This window comes from Miniopterus natalensis, chromosome 20 (assembly GCF_054644295.1).
Source record: "Miniopterus natalensis isolate mMinNat1 chromosome 20, mMinNat1.hap1, whole genome shotgun sequence".
In the NCBI taxonomy this organism is placed as follows: Eukaryota; Metazoa; Chordata; class Mammalia; order Chiroptera; family Miniopteridae; genus Miniopterus; species Miniopterus natalensis.
The window spans coordinates 18,162,432-18,174,096 of record NC_142100.1 but is presented as its reverse complement, the minus strand read 5'-3'; the positions used below and the strand labels follow the sequence as shown (position 1 = coordinate 18,174,096).

Sequence of the window (11,665 nt, the reverse complement as noted above, 5' to 3'; positions counted from 1 at the left end):
AGGCCTCCTTCAAATATCCTCTCCTCCACGAAGATAGCCATGGCAACACCTCCCCCAGGCTTCCTGCATGGATTAAAGGTAAATAATGCCAATCAATGCCAACTGATGATAGGAGAGGCAATATTGCCTGGTGCAGATTTCCAAAAAGCAGGACATGTAGCATTTGCAGTAGGAGAGACGATTCCAGGTGGAATTTGGACCCAGGGTTAAATACAAGAAAACAATGCTCTTTTCAATCTCCTTTGATAAAATCAGGGAGGAAAAAAAATTCTGTTTCATGCAAGCATGTCCTTTCATTCCTCTTGACACTTGTTAATCGCCCATTTTGTCAAAGAGGGAGCAGGTTGCAGGCTTAGAGCCCTCCGCAGGCAGTGGTGTCTGTTGAGAGCTCTATACGTGGCCGCCTTTGAATTGTATTTATTTATAAAATCACTTTCTATCTGTGGCATATGATATCAGCTGGATGCTGACTTTCCACTTCCCGTAGAGTTATAAAGTCTTATTTACAAATCAGTGCATTTAAGCCCAAAATAGTACGTCTATTTAAATAAAAACATTAAGTAAATAATGAAGCAGGTGGTAAGTAGAGAGGGCAAAAATGTCATGAGACTGGTGCATGAAGGGATAGAGTTTGCAAACACAGATTTGTTTGGGAGTGCAGCTCTGGAGCCAGATTGTCTGGGCTCCAGTCTCCGCGTGCTAGCTGTGTGGCCTTGCGTAAGTCACGCTCCCTCTCTGAGCCTCAATCTCCTTACCTGTTAAATAGGAATAATTATAATGTCAGCCTCCCAGAGTAGTTCAAAAGATATGCCAAGAGAACGCATGTAGAGAACTTTGTTTTTAATTATTAAGATTGAGAAAGTCACATGCCAGCAATGATGGGGGACCTCAAGGCACACGTTGTCTGTTCACATACCCAGCAGACATTTGGCTTTAGGCATTTTTATTTGCATGAGAAAGATGGAGAAATGGAGTCTGAGGAACAGGGGAGAGCAAAAAAGTAGAGTGTGGACTCATTTGGGAGGCTCGGGGGCCGGGGCTGGGAAGCAGCCCTCGCGACGCCACTGCCTGTCACGCAGACGGCACACGGCCTGCACCTGGGGCTGGAAGGCTCCCCACTCGGTCCAGTGCGGGAAGTCACCAGGCTCCAGGAGGTACCGGTACCCGCGGTAGCCGGGATACTGATAGCCTACCCAGCTGGGGGGGAAGCAAGCAGGACAGCCTCACTGCCTGCCATCCAGCCCCTTGCCTGACCGGCCAGTTCTCCATTTGTCCCTGTAGTCTCCTCTAGAAAGTAGGGATGGTCACCTTGTAAAGTCTGGTTTAAGTTCCAGCCTCCTCAGATAAGCCTCTGACCTGTCCTCCACTCCAGCACCCCCCACCCCAAAACCATCCTCCCTCCCCTGACCTCCTGTGTGGACCATCTCTGACTTAGTATTGGTGGACATCATCTCACAGATATACTTGGGGCTCCCTGCTAGGCTGAGTGATCTCCCTGAAGACAGGAACTAAGCCTTCGTCATCTCTGACTCCCTAGCGTGCCTGGCCCCAAGGCACTGCTTAGTACATTTCCGATGGTTTGAATGCAGGCTGCTGGTTTCAGGGAAGAAGCAAGAAGCAAGAAAAAGGCCAGGGCCCTGACGGTATTACGGGAGCTCAGCAAGCGTCTGTGGTAGAGAGGTAGAAGCCTCACACTTGCCCAGAGTAGACCAGGGGTGTCTGGCATGGTTGTTTGGAGGTGGGGGGATGGATAAAACTACCTCCTTTGGGCATCCAGTCGTCCCCTGTTTTCTCACAGACATGGGATCACGGGGCTCTGTTTCGACCTTTCAAATCCTGAGAGTTCAGAGCAGAAACAGCCCTTCTGTATCAAGGAGTTTGGTATACCCATTATATAGACGACAACACTGAGGTGGAGAGAGGGGCGTGAGGCTCACCCGGCTTTCACAGCTCATCGGTGACAAAGTCAAGGCCTTTTCGTTACACAGTCTTGTTCGTCAGAAGTCATTCTGCTCATTTCCCCGGAGTCTCTGGATTTCTCTGAATATTCTCTTTCCCTAGACCCATCCAGACTCATCTATCCGCATCAACTGTGCTTCCCAACTTAGTTACTTTTTCAATCCCAATATGGGTTTAGAAGCCCCTATTCTCTCCATCTTCCAGCCTTTTAGGCCCAGTTGTCAAATTTGTTTACACTGACACGTAATTCATCAAAGAATGACACCATTTCCCAGAGGAACAGAGCTCTGTGGGTGGAATTCCAGCCACCGGCATTGGAAGAATTGGGGAGGGAGGGGCTGTGGCCTTTCCTATGCATCTGATGTTATATCCTCTGAGGGGTAGAGACTCCAGGTCTGGCTGAGGGCCTGGCATGAAGATGCTTACATTCCACTGGAGACCCTCACACTGCCCACACGATCACAGAAGCCATAGGCCCAGAGACTGGGGATGTCGTCCTCTTGGATCTCCATGGTGCTGCCCTTGAAGTTGGCTTCTTCAAACAGGTAGATCTTGTGCTCTTGGGAGTCCTGGGGAAGGAGAGACTGAGTCTTGCATGGGAAATATGAACAAAGCAAAGAGCAATAACTTAGTGGGGGCTCCTAGATGTGAAGAGAGAGAGCTGAGTCTGCTCAGACCACTGTGGGACCCTCAAAGGGTCGCTGCTGTCCAGCCTGGAAGGGCCCTCTTCCCCTGTAAAAATAAACTATCAGCCTCTACTGCATGGAGTTGTTGTGAGGGTTAAATGAGTTAATCCACATAGAGCACTTAGCACTTTGGCATAGACTCAAAAAGTTAGGATGCAGAGGCTCAGAGAGGTAGATTCTTGATTAGTGTCACACAGCCAGCAAGGGGCAGAACCTTTCAAAGAAGCATTTTATTTCTCCCACCCCACTTGGTACCCCTCTCGCCTCCACTCCCTCTGCCATAGCCACACTGGCCAATTTTTAGTTCCTTATTGGCACCCAGTCCTCCCAGCTTCAGAAACTTTGCACTCACTGTTCCCTGGAAAGGCTCCTCCACCACTCTTCCCAGGGCTGACTCGGTTCCCATCTTTCAGGAGCTGTCTTCCCTGGTCGCCCCCTGACCACTCCTTCCCCCCACATCAGAGCCCCAGCTCCTCTCTTCCGCTCTCTTAGCACACTGCAGGCTCCCCATGCAGCACAGACCACAGTGGTTTGCCTGAACAGATTGATTTCCACGATTAGGTTTCAATCACCGCCTCCCGTGAGGTCAGGGGCCTTGCCCATCTCAGGCAGAGTTGCACCCAGAGCCGACCGCAGAGCCTAACAGAACAGATCTACCAACAGTGTTCAAAGGCTTGACTGTAAGTGGAAGACGGTTAGGTTGGAGATCCTTCTAACAACCCAGGAGAGGAGGCTGGAAAGGAGTGAGGGAGCCCAGTGAGGGGGAAGCTGGAGCTGTCCAGGATGGAGGCAGGGGACAGGGGACAGATTAAGCCAGACAAGCGGCTCTCAAGCCTGGCTGCACAGTCTACCTGGAGGCATGAACAAGACAGAAGCGCCCCTGCCCCAGATTTCATTGGTCTGGGGAAGGGTTCAAGCATTGGGATATTTTTCCTAATAATATATTTGATTTTAAGGAAATACATCCAAAATATGATAATCTCAATTTATAACCAATATAACAGTGTTAATGAGATAGTTTACATTCTTATTTTGCTTTTTTACTCTGTATTCAAAGTCTGGTACGCTATCTTACTCTTACAGCACAGTTTAGTTGGACTAGCCCAAATTCAAGTTCAACGGTCATATGTGGCTGGATCGGACAGCAAAGCTGTAGAAGCTACTGTGAAATGCCCTGGCTGATGGCTCTCCAAACAAGCTCCCTTGGCTTGGATTGCCATTCAGAGACCCTTCAATGATAGAAAGATAAATCTATGAACTCTTACCAAGGGTCCATTATAAAGGCTGATCATTCAGCCTCAAATTCTGGAAAAAACGTTGAGAATGACCTGGTTGGATAATCCATTAAGGTAAGTCTGGAGGTGCCCAAAGAGCTGGCTGTTGGTACCTGCTGACCACAAGTGGCCATCCGTGAAAATTCTTCAGGAAAATCCCATCCAGGAAGGCAAAAGTTGGTTACCATGGGAATCTGACATTGACCAGTGAAGATGCGGCTGGTTCTTGAGCCACACACTTCTGGAGAAACTGAGTTGCTCAGGGATAGCTCCACCAGTCTTGGCTTTGCATCTTCTTTAAATCATACTATTTAACTGAGTTAAATATTATAAAGGGGCTGATTCAGTATATTGCCTTATCATTGAGGAGTTCAGGTGGCTTTCCACAGCACCCCTTTTCTCAGACACTGCATGCTTTTTGGCCTGCATGTTGGTTGTTTTGAATGGACACTGGGATTTTCAAAGCTGCCCAGGAGGGCCTATTGTGCAGCCAGGAATTAGAAATATCCTATGAATAGACTCAAGGAAGGTGCTGAAGTTTCCAGCTCTGACAACTGGGAGGTTGAGTTCACTCTTGATAGCAGCAGGGAAGGAAATAAATGGGTTTTATGTTTCTCATTTGCCCGGGGCTCCTATCTGGGGCCGGACACATCAGAGCCGACTTGTGAATCTATGAGCTCAAGAGCCCACTGTCCTTGGACAACTCAGAGGTCGCCACGCTCCCCTGCCCACCATTCCCTCCTTCTTTCCCTTGCTCACCCCCATTTCTTTGCTTGCTGTCAGACTCTTGCCCAGCCCTCTCCCTACTGACCCCCCAGACCCCATCCAGGAGCCATTCCCCATCCTGATGGGTCGGAAGGACATGAGCCGGTAGCTGCTGGGCCAGGTGTCCCAGCGCAGACACTTGCCCTTCTCCAGGACAAACATCTCCCCTCGGGAGTTGGACTGTTCAAAGGCAGCCCAGCTGGATATGAGAGAGATGGGGGCATGGGGCGGGGGGGGGGGGAGTGTCGAGGGACAGGAGGGGCCAAGCCGAAAGGAGAGAAGTTGTTAGCAGAAGCCCCTCACCCCCTTGCAAGGTAGCCCCAAGGCCAGTGGTTTGATTCTAGTCTGTGCCACTTACTGTCTGTGTGACCTTCGGCAAGGGGCTTCACCTCTCTGAGCCTCAGTTTCCTCATCTAATACACCTATTTTCCTGGAGTTAGTGAAGGATTAAAGGAGACAATACGTGTAATTAAGTGGGCAAAAATGTCCTCAGATGTAGGATTCACACATGATCTAAGTACTAGGAGGACCTGGAGTAAAATGACACAAAAGAAGACACTTTCTTTTAAACTTGTTCACAGCCCAGAGAAAGTCTCCATTGTATGCTAATGCGTCCTTAACACTAATCTCTTTTTGTAACAAAGGAAGAACAGGCCGCTAGCAAGGAGCCTTGAGCCGGGAACGGTGCAATAGCACTGCTCTGTGTTCTTTGCATTAATTTTTTATGGTTACTTTTTACTTACTGCACGTGATACCAGCTTTCCATCTGTAAAAATGACGTAAAGGTTCTTTGAAAATATATTTATTGCTGTTAAAAAGCGTCATTTTAAGTGAAATATATTAAATAAAAGTAGTCCTCAAGGGAAGGGAAAGATTGATACAGGTGATTGGAGCATAGGTTTGGCAAAGACCGGCCTGGCCCATGGAAGACACTCAGGACTTGGTGTGAGAGCAGTAGGAGGGAAATGACAATACACCCACCTCTCAGATACCCTGAGAATTCAATGCGATCGCGAGGATGAAGGTGTTCAGTCCTCAGCAAGGCTGAAGTTAAACGGGGGCTTAGCCTGCCTTCTCCCCTGCAGCCTGATTAAGGATGGGAAGTGAGGTTGTGTTAGAAGGAGCAGGGATTCTGGGGGAGATGCGATGATCCCCATTTCATTGATGGGAAGGCTGAGGCTAAGGGACCCCTTGACCTTTGCTCTCTATGTGCTCTCAGGAACCAAAGGGGACACTGATACTAGTATCATCTCCCTGAGGGCTGCTGGGCCCTTCCTCTACCCAGAAGGAGATAGGGAGACAGGGTTGGGCTGCCACCGTGGACTGAAACAGAATGTGTCCCCGGAGCCTCAGGTCTTGTCTGAGTAGTGAGCCAACCCATACGGGTGTGACAGAATTGAAGATGCAGACGTATCCTCCCAGAATAGAGTTGAATCTGCCTCAGCCCTGCCTTGTCTGGAGTAGATGAAAAAAGGACCGATGGAGGGAGGGAGGGAGGGAGGGAGGGAGGGAGGGAGGGAGGGAGGGAGGGAGGGAGGGAGGGAGGGAGGGAGGGAGGGAGGGAGGGATCTATGGATGAATGTATTGATGGATGGATGGATGGATGGATGGATGGATGCATGGTGAAGAATGGATGGATGGAAGGAGAGGTAAGCAGATGGATGCATAAATGGATGGAAATAATTTACAAATATAGAAACTGAGGCTCAAAGGGGTTAAGTCACCTCTTTAAGGTCACAGGATGGTGGCAGGTGGCAGGTCAAAGTCACCTAGGTTCCAGGCAGCCATGCCTCTGTCTGAGGCCACACCACTCCTCCCCTCCCCCTGCCAACCTGGTCCTCCCCTTCCTTTCCCCCACCATCATTTCTCCCACATCCCTGCTGGTCCTGACACAGACCAAGGGCTCTGGAGCACAGGTTCTTCTCTCTCCCCATCGGGTACAACCCAGAACACACACCGAAGACCAGCTGCATCTTTGTTTGAGGAGAGATGCTTTGGGTTTGAGTCACTGGCACTGAAAAAAACTAAAAAACCCCAACTGGCCACATCCGGAGGCTTCTGCTCCCAGCTGGGCTTTGGAAATGGGGGTGAGGCCACACTGGTGGTGGGGGTGGTTGCAGGATATAGAAATGTGTCCATCCCCCTACCCTCAACCACGGTGACTCAGCTAAACTCACAGGGCAACAGGGAAGCTAATAATCACCTGTCACCTGCCATGTCTGGGTGTCCACCAAATGCCTGACCCAAGCTGCATTATCTCCTTCAGGGCTCAGAATAACTCAGTGGAGAGTAGTAGAGACGTTAATCTCCCCATTTCAGAGAAGAGAAAACAGGCTTGGAGACTAAGCAAGGTCTGGGGGAGCTGGGACTCAAACCCAGGTCTGTCTGAGCTCAAAGCCCATCTCTGCTCTTTGTATTGAAAAGAGCCTCAGAATGCTGGGCATACAGCTGACCATGCCCCATGGGGACTTTCGGGCTGGAGAGACAAGCAGCAAAGGGGCCACATGGCCCTTGTCGTGTGCCTTGACTTCAGTTCACAGGGACTAGAGCTGGTGCAGACACTATGTCCAAGGGACAATGATTCCTGCTTCATATGGGGGTCACTAAGGCCCGGAGAAGCCCAGAGAGTCGGAGTAGGCCATGGAGCAGGTGATAAAAGCATTGTGGATGAACCTGATCAACCAGAGTTGAACCCAGGCTCTGTCATTTGCCAGTAGGTGACTTTGGCCGAGGAATATAACTCCTTAAGCCTCAGTTTGCCCATCTGTAAAATGGGTTTGACATGAAGACTAGAAATAATATATATGTCTCCGCCAGCATGCTGGCCGGTGCAGAGCGGGCGCTCAGGACATGGCAGCTCCTGCTGTTTTATTGTTATTTTACTCGAGCAGCAAGAGTTCCTCCCCTGCCTGACGCTCAGGGTCCAGAGGTGTCGATGAGGCTGCGCGCTCGGGGAAGCCACGGGCGCCCAGGTTCAAGCACTCCCCGGAGAATTCCGCCCGAACGGCGGCCCTGGAAGTTCTCCTGCTCGAAGACCACCAGCTGGAGGAGAGAAGCCCCCAGCCGGGGAGGGGGGTGGGGGTGGGGGTGGGGGTGGGGGCAGAATGAGTGGGGAGGAGTGTCTCCAAACTGGAGAGGCTAAGGTCAAAAAGTCATGGAGTCCCCATATAAGGGAAGGCAGGTCACGGGCAGATGGCATGAGAGTGTGCCAGGAGCGGAGACCTGTGAAATGACTCAGTCGTCTCTCCCTCCACTTCTGAACTTGGTGTCTGCACCATTGTTAGGAACTGATGGGTATTACTTCCTGTGCTGTTCCTTCTGCCTGGAACGCCCTCTCCACCACACATCCCCATCCTGGAGTTCATGTTCCTTGACTTGTTTTAGGCTGAGACACCACCTCCTCCAGGAAGCCTTCCCTGATGCCCTCTCCTTAGATGGTCTTGGTGGAGTGCCCCCTACTGTGCTCACTCCATCAACGGAACAAGGAACACCCGACACAGTCCCACTGCTTTCCTTCTGGATCTCTCTCTGTGCACCCCACCCCCTCCTTACCCCCCCCACCCCCACCCCGAAGACCAAGGGCTGGCTCCAGGGCAGGCAATGGGGTTGGTTCATTTCTGTATCTCCAGCCCCAGCTCAGCACCTGCCACAGGGCTGATGCTCAGGGGACACTTGCCCGTCTACCTGCCACCGTGTAGGGGCCCCTGTATGAACATCGGCTACTCCCCCCCCCCCCATTAGCACTCAGTTTTGTTTATCATGCCCTTGTCCCAAGCTGGGAAAACTTGGCCGTTCACTTGAACGAAGACAAGTGTCTTTTTCCTCCGAGCCTCAGTTTCCCCAGCTGTCAATGGAGGAGGTTCCCAGACCCCTGACTTAGCACTTGTCCACCTGAGAGAAAGTCCTGTCCTGCTGTTTCCCAGGGCAGGGCCAGCAGCCACCCAGGGGGCCCCAAGAGCGCCAGTCACTCTCTGAAACACCACACAGCGGCCAAAACAAACGACCTGCGAGTGGGCGAAAAGCAAAGAGAAAAACCCAGGACTATTAGACAGGGCATATTGCAATAAGTTAAAAACACATAAACAACAAATAAATACTTTCAAAGGGTAAGACCTAAAGATACATTAAAAATCAAGCAAGCAGGTGATGGACAGGGGCGAGGCGAGGAGGGCAGTGGGGGACACCTTAGTTAGAGGATTTTTACCAAGTCCTGGGTTTGTAGGTGCGCGTTGAAAATGAAATAAAAATGTACGATTCAGTCAATAACTTCGTAACAACAGCCGGCCACGCGCGGACCACGTGAGAGCGGGTGGTGAACCGTGACCCGAGGGCGCTGGCCCCATTCTGCGCACCTGACATTGAAACCAAAGCAGCCCCACCCCAGGGGACCGGATGCCTCTGCTCTCCAGGAGCCCTGGCAGCCTGGCCAACTGCTTGGGCCACTTCTCAGGAGGGTCTGAGGCCATCCTGCCGTCCTAGAGGAGCTCCGGGCAGGTGGTTCCTGCGGCTCAGCCAGCCCACTGGCTTCCTTCCCTTTTGTTTCTCACTTTCACGGTCGCTAAACATGTGCTTGTGCAGGAAGCGCCCAGACAACCCACCCCCAGGTCCTTACCCTGTAGCTCCCAGGGGGCAGGTCCCCCACTTTGGCGGTGGGGCCAGGGCCTGGCGCAGGGCCTGCAGGCGGGGCCCCCTTCCCCTTGCTATCGGGCGCTGGCTTCCCTGCAGCTGCGGTGGCCACCTGCAAACGTCTGCAAAGAAATCTCCGGGGATGGCACCCCCAAGCTGCCTCCCCACTCTCCCACCCCCTGACCCTGTGTTTTCAGGCTCCTTTCAATTCATTTCTTCTTTTTTTCCTTCTAGGGCATAAGCTTGGAAGGGATCTGGCCTGACCTCCCTGCCCAGGCTAGACTTTCCTGACTGGACACCACGCATCTGCCATATGCCTTCCTCCAGGCCTGCAGCCAGGCCAGTCCCCTGGGCAGTCGGGCCCTTCCGTCTACCCTGATTCCCCGCCATGCTCTTCCCCCACACCCTGTCGCTTTCCACACCTCTGCTTCTGCAGCCTCGGGCTGCCTCACAGGTTAATAACAGGAAGCCACGTCGGGGAGTACGGCAGAGATGCCAGGCCCTGCGGCCTGGGTGACAACTCATCTGCTCTCACCTTCACCCCCAGCAGAAGGTGCCTGTCATATCCCCTCTGAGCAATCCGAGGCCCAGAGAGGGGAGGTGACCTGCCCAAGCCCACACAGCACTAAGTGGCAGGACTCCAGCGTCAGCTCAGGCAGATGGACCCAGCGACAGGGCTCTGAAACACTCTGTGCTGCTGGCTTTTTCTGATTTACTCACCCTCTGTCCCCAGCACCTGGTTGAGCCCCGGCACATGGGAGGTTCTTATCTAACATCTGTTGAGGAAATGAATGAATGCTCGTTCCCACCTCATTTCCCCGTGTAACTGCTGCCTGGGGCAGTCCCTGGGAATGAGTGTGGGGTGCAGACTCAGGCCTGGGCCTGGGGAAGAGAGGAGGTTCCTGGAGAACATCTTTAGTGCCTGCCCCGGAGCTTCTAAAATGAGGATTGTGGCTGTGTAGGCGTTGGGTGGAGAGGGCTCTGGTCAACTTTAGTGGTTCCTTGTTGTTTTGGGGTCAGGGACTCCTTTGAGTGTTTGACGAATGCCTTGTCCCCAGGGGGGGAAAGCACCCCATTTTATTTTAGAGACAATTTCCAGGGATTTGAGGACCCTCTGACAACACAGACTAAGACCCTGTGGTCCTGTGGATTGCAGATCCCCACCCTCCAAGGCTGAGAAAGCCTGTTGTTACCCTGGGGTGCGCTGCCCACCGGGGGCAGGCCAGACATCTGAGCCACATCTGTGGCTTCTAGGCTCTTGCTTACCCCCTGTGACATCTGTGAACCAACACTCCCCTGGGCTGGTAGTTGGACTCATTCCTTCCTGGAGATATATTCCTGTTTATTTTCTACCCCCCGCCCCCGTTTCTCCCTCCTCCAGTATTTTGCTTTCCTTGTGTCTCTGCCCAGCCGTCTGTCTGTTCTTTATTACCGTGTTTCTTCTCTCTTCCCCTCCCTCCCCCTCCCTGCCCTCAAATGCTCTGTCTCTCTCTCCTCTGTAACCCCCCTTCTGCTCTCAGCACTGTGGGGGGTTCCCTCTTACTTGCTGAAGCCCCATTTTATAGTCTGGCAGACAGCAGACCCTATGGTCTGGGGCACAAAGAGGAGGCTGGCTCAGCAGGTCCCAGGCATGGAGTTGGTGGCCCCAGGCTGTGACCTCGCCTGGGTTACTGCAGAGAGAAGCACTTTCCATTGTGAGCCCAGCACAGGCCGGAGAACCCTGATCAGCAAGGACTTCACCAGCTTCTGCCCTGATGCCTTGTTCTAAAACCCCGGCCGGGTGGGCCCATGGGATCCCCGCTGGCTGCCAATCCTGGGGCAGGGAAAAGGGGAGCCCCTGGGAGGTGGAAGACCTGGTTTGAATCCTGGCTCGGCCACTATGTGTCGTGTGGCTGTGTGGCTTTCAGCAGGTCTCTGTTCTTCAGAGACAGCAGTTATGAGCCGGCACAGCATCCCTGGTGGATGCTGGACGGGAAAGATGGTGGCGATGAGCCTAGGAGATGGGGAAATGCTTTGTGAAGGCAGCTGGGGGTACAATATCCACAGCACCACTTACTGGATGCTTACTGGGTGCTAAGCACAGCACCAAGTGCCTTACCCATGCCATCTTGGTCAACCCCCAGGACAAGCCTCCTTATTTGGTCCTTTCATTATACCCATTTCACAGATGAGCATAGCGAGGGCACAGCGAGGTCAGAGCCAAGAACCGATATCATTCTCATATCAGACCTTGGCCCTGGTTTGATTTCCTGCTTCTAGATACAGGGATAGGACTGGGGGCAGGGGGAATCTCACCTGTGCTCAGTGGGTTGGATATTTAAAGTCTGAGTCCTGGTCCTCTGCTCACATTGGTCC

General features: G+C 52.4%; 1 protein-coding gene across 1 annotated transcript; it reads right to left on the bottom strand.

The window, feature by feature from the left end:
* Nucleotides 1–1,013: 1,013 nt before the first annotated feature.
* On the bottom strand, nt 1,014–11,417 carry CRYBB1 (crystallin beta B1). Its single transcript, XM_087828790.1, is given in 8 exon segments — nt 1,014–1,197; nt 2,386–2,529; nt 4,761–4,883; nt 7,599–7,638; nt 7,641–7,689; nt 7,691–7,726; nt 9,297–9,422; nt 11,409–11,417. Coding segments are annotated over 8 exon segments (711 nt in total).
* Nucleotides 11,418–11,665: the final 248 nt, after the last annotated feature.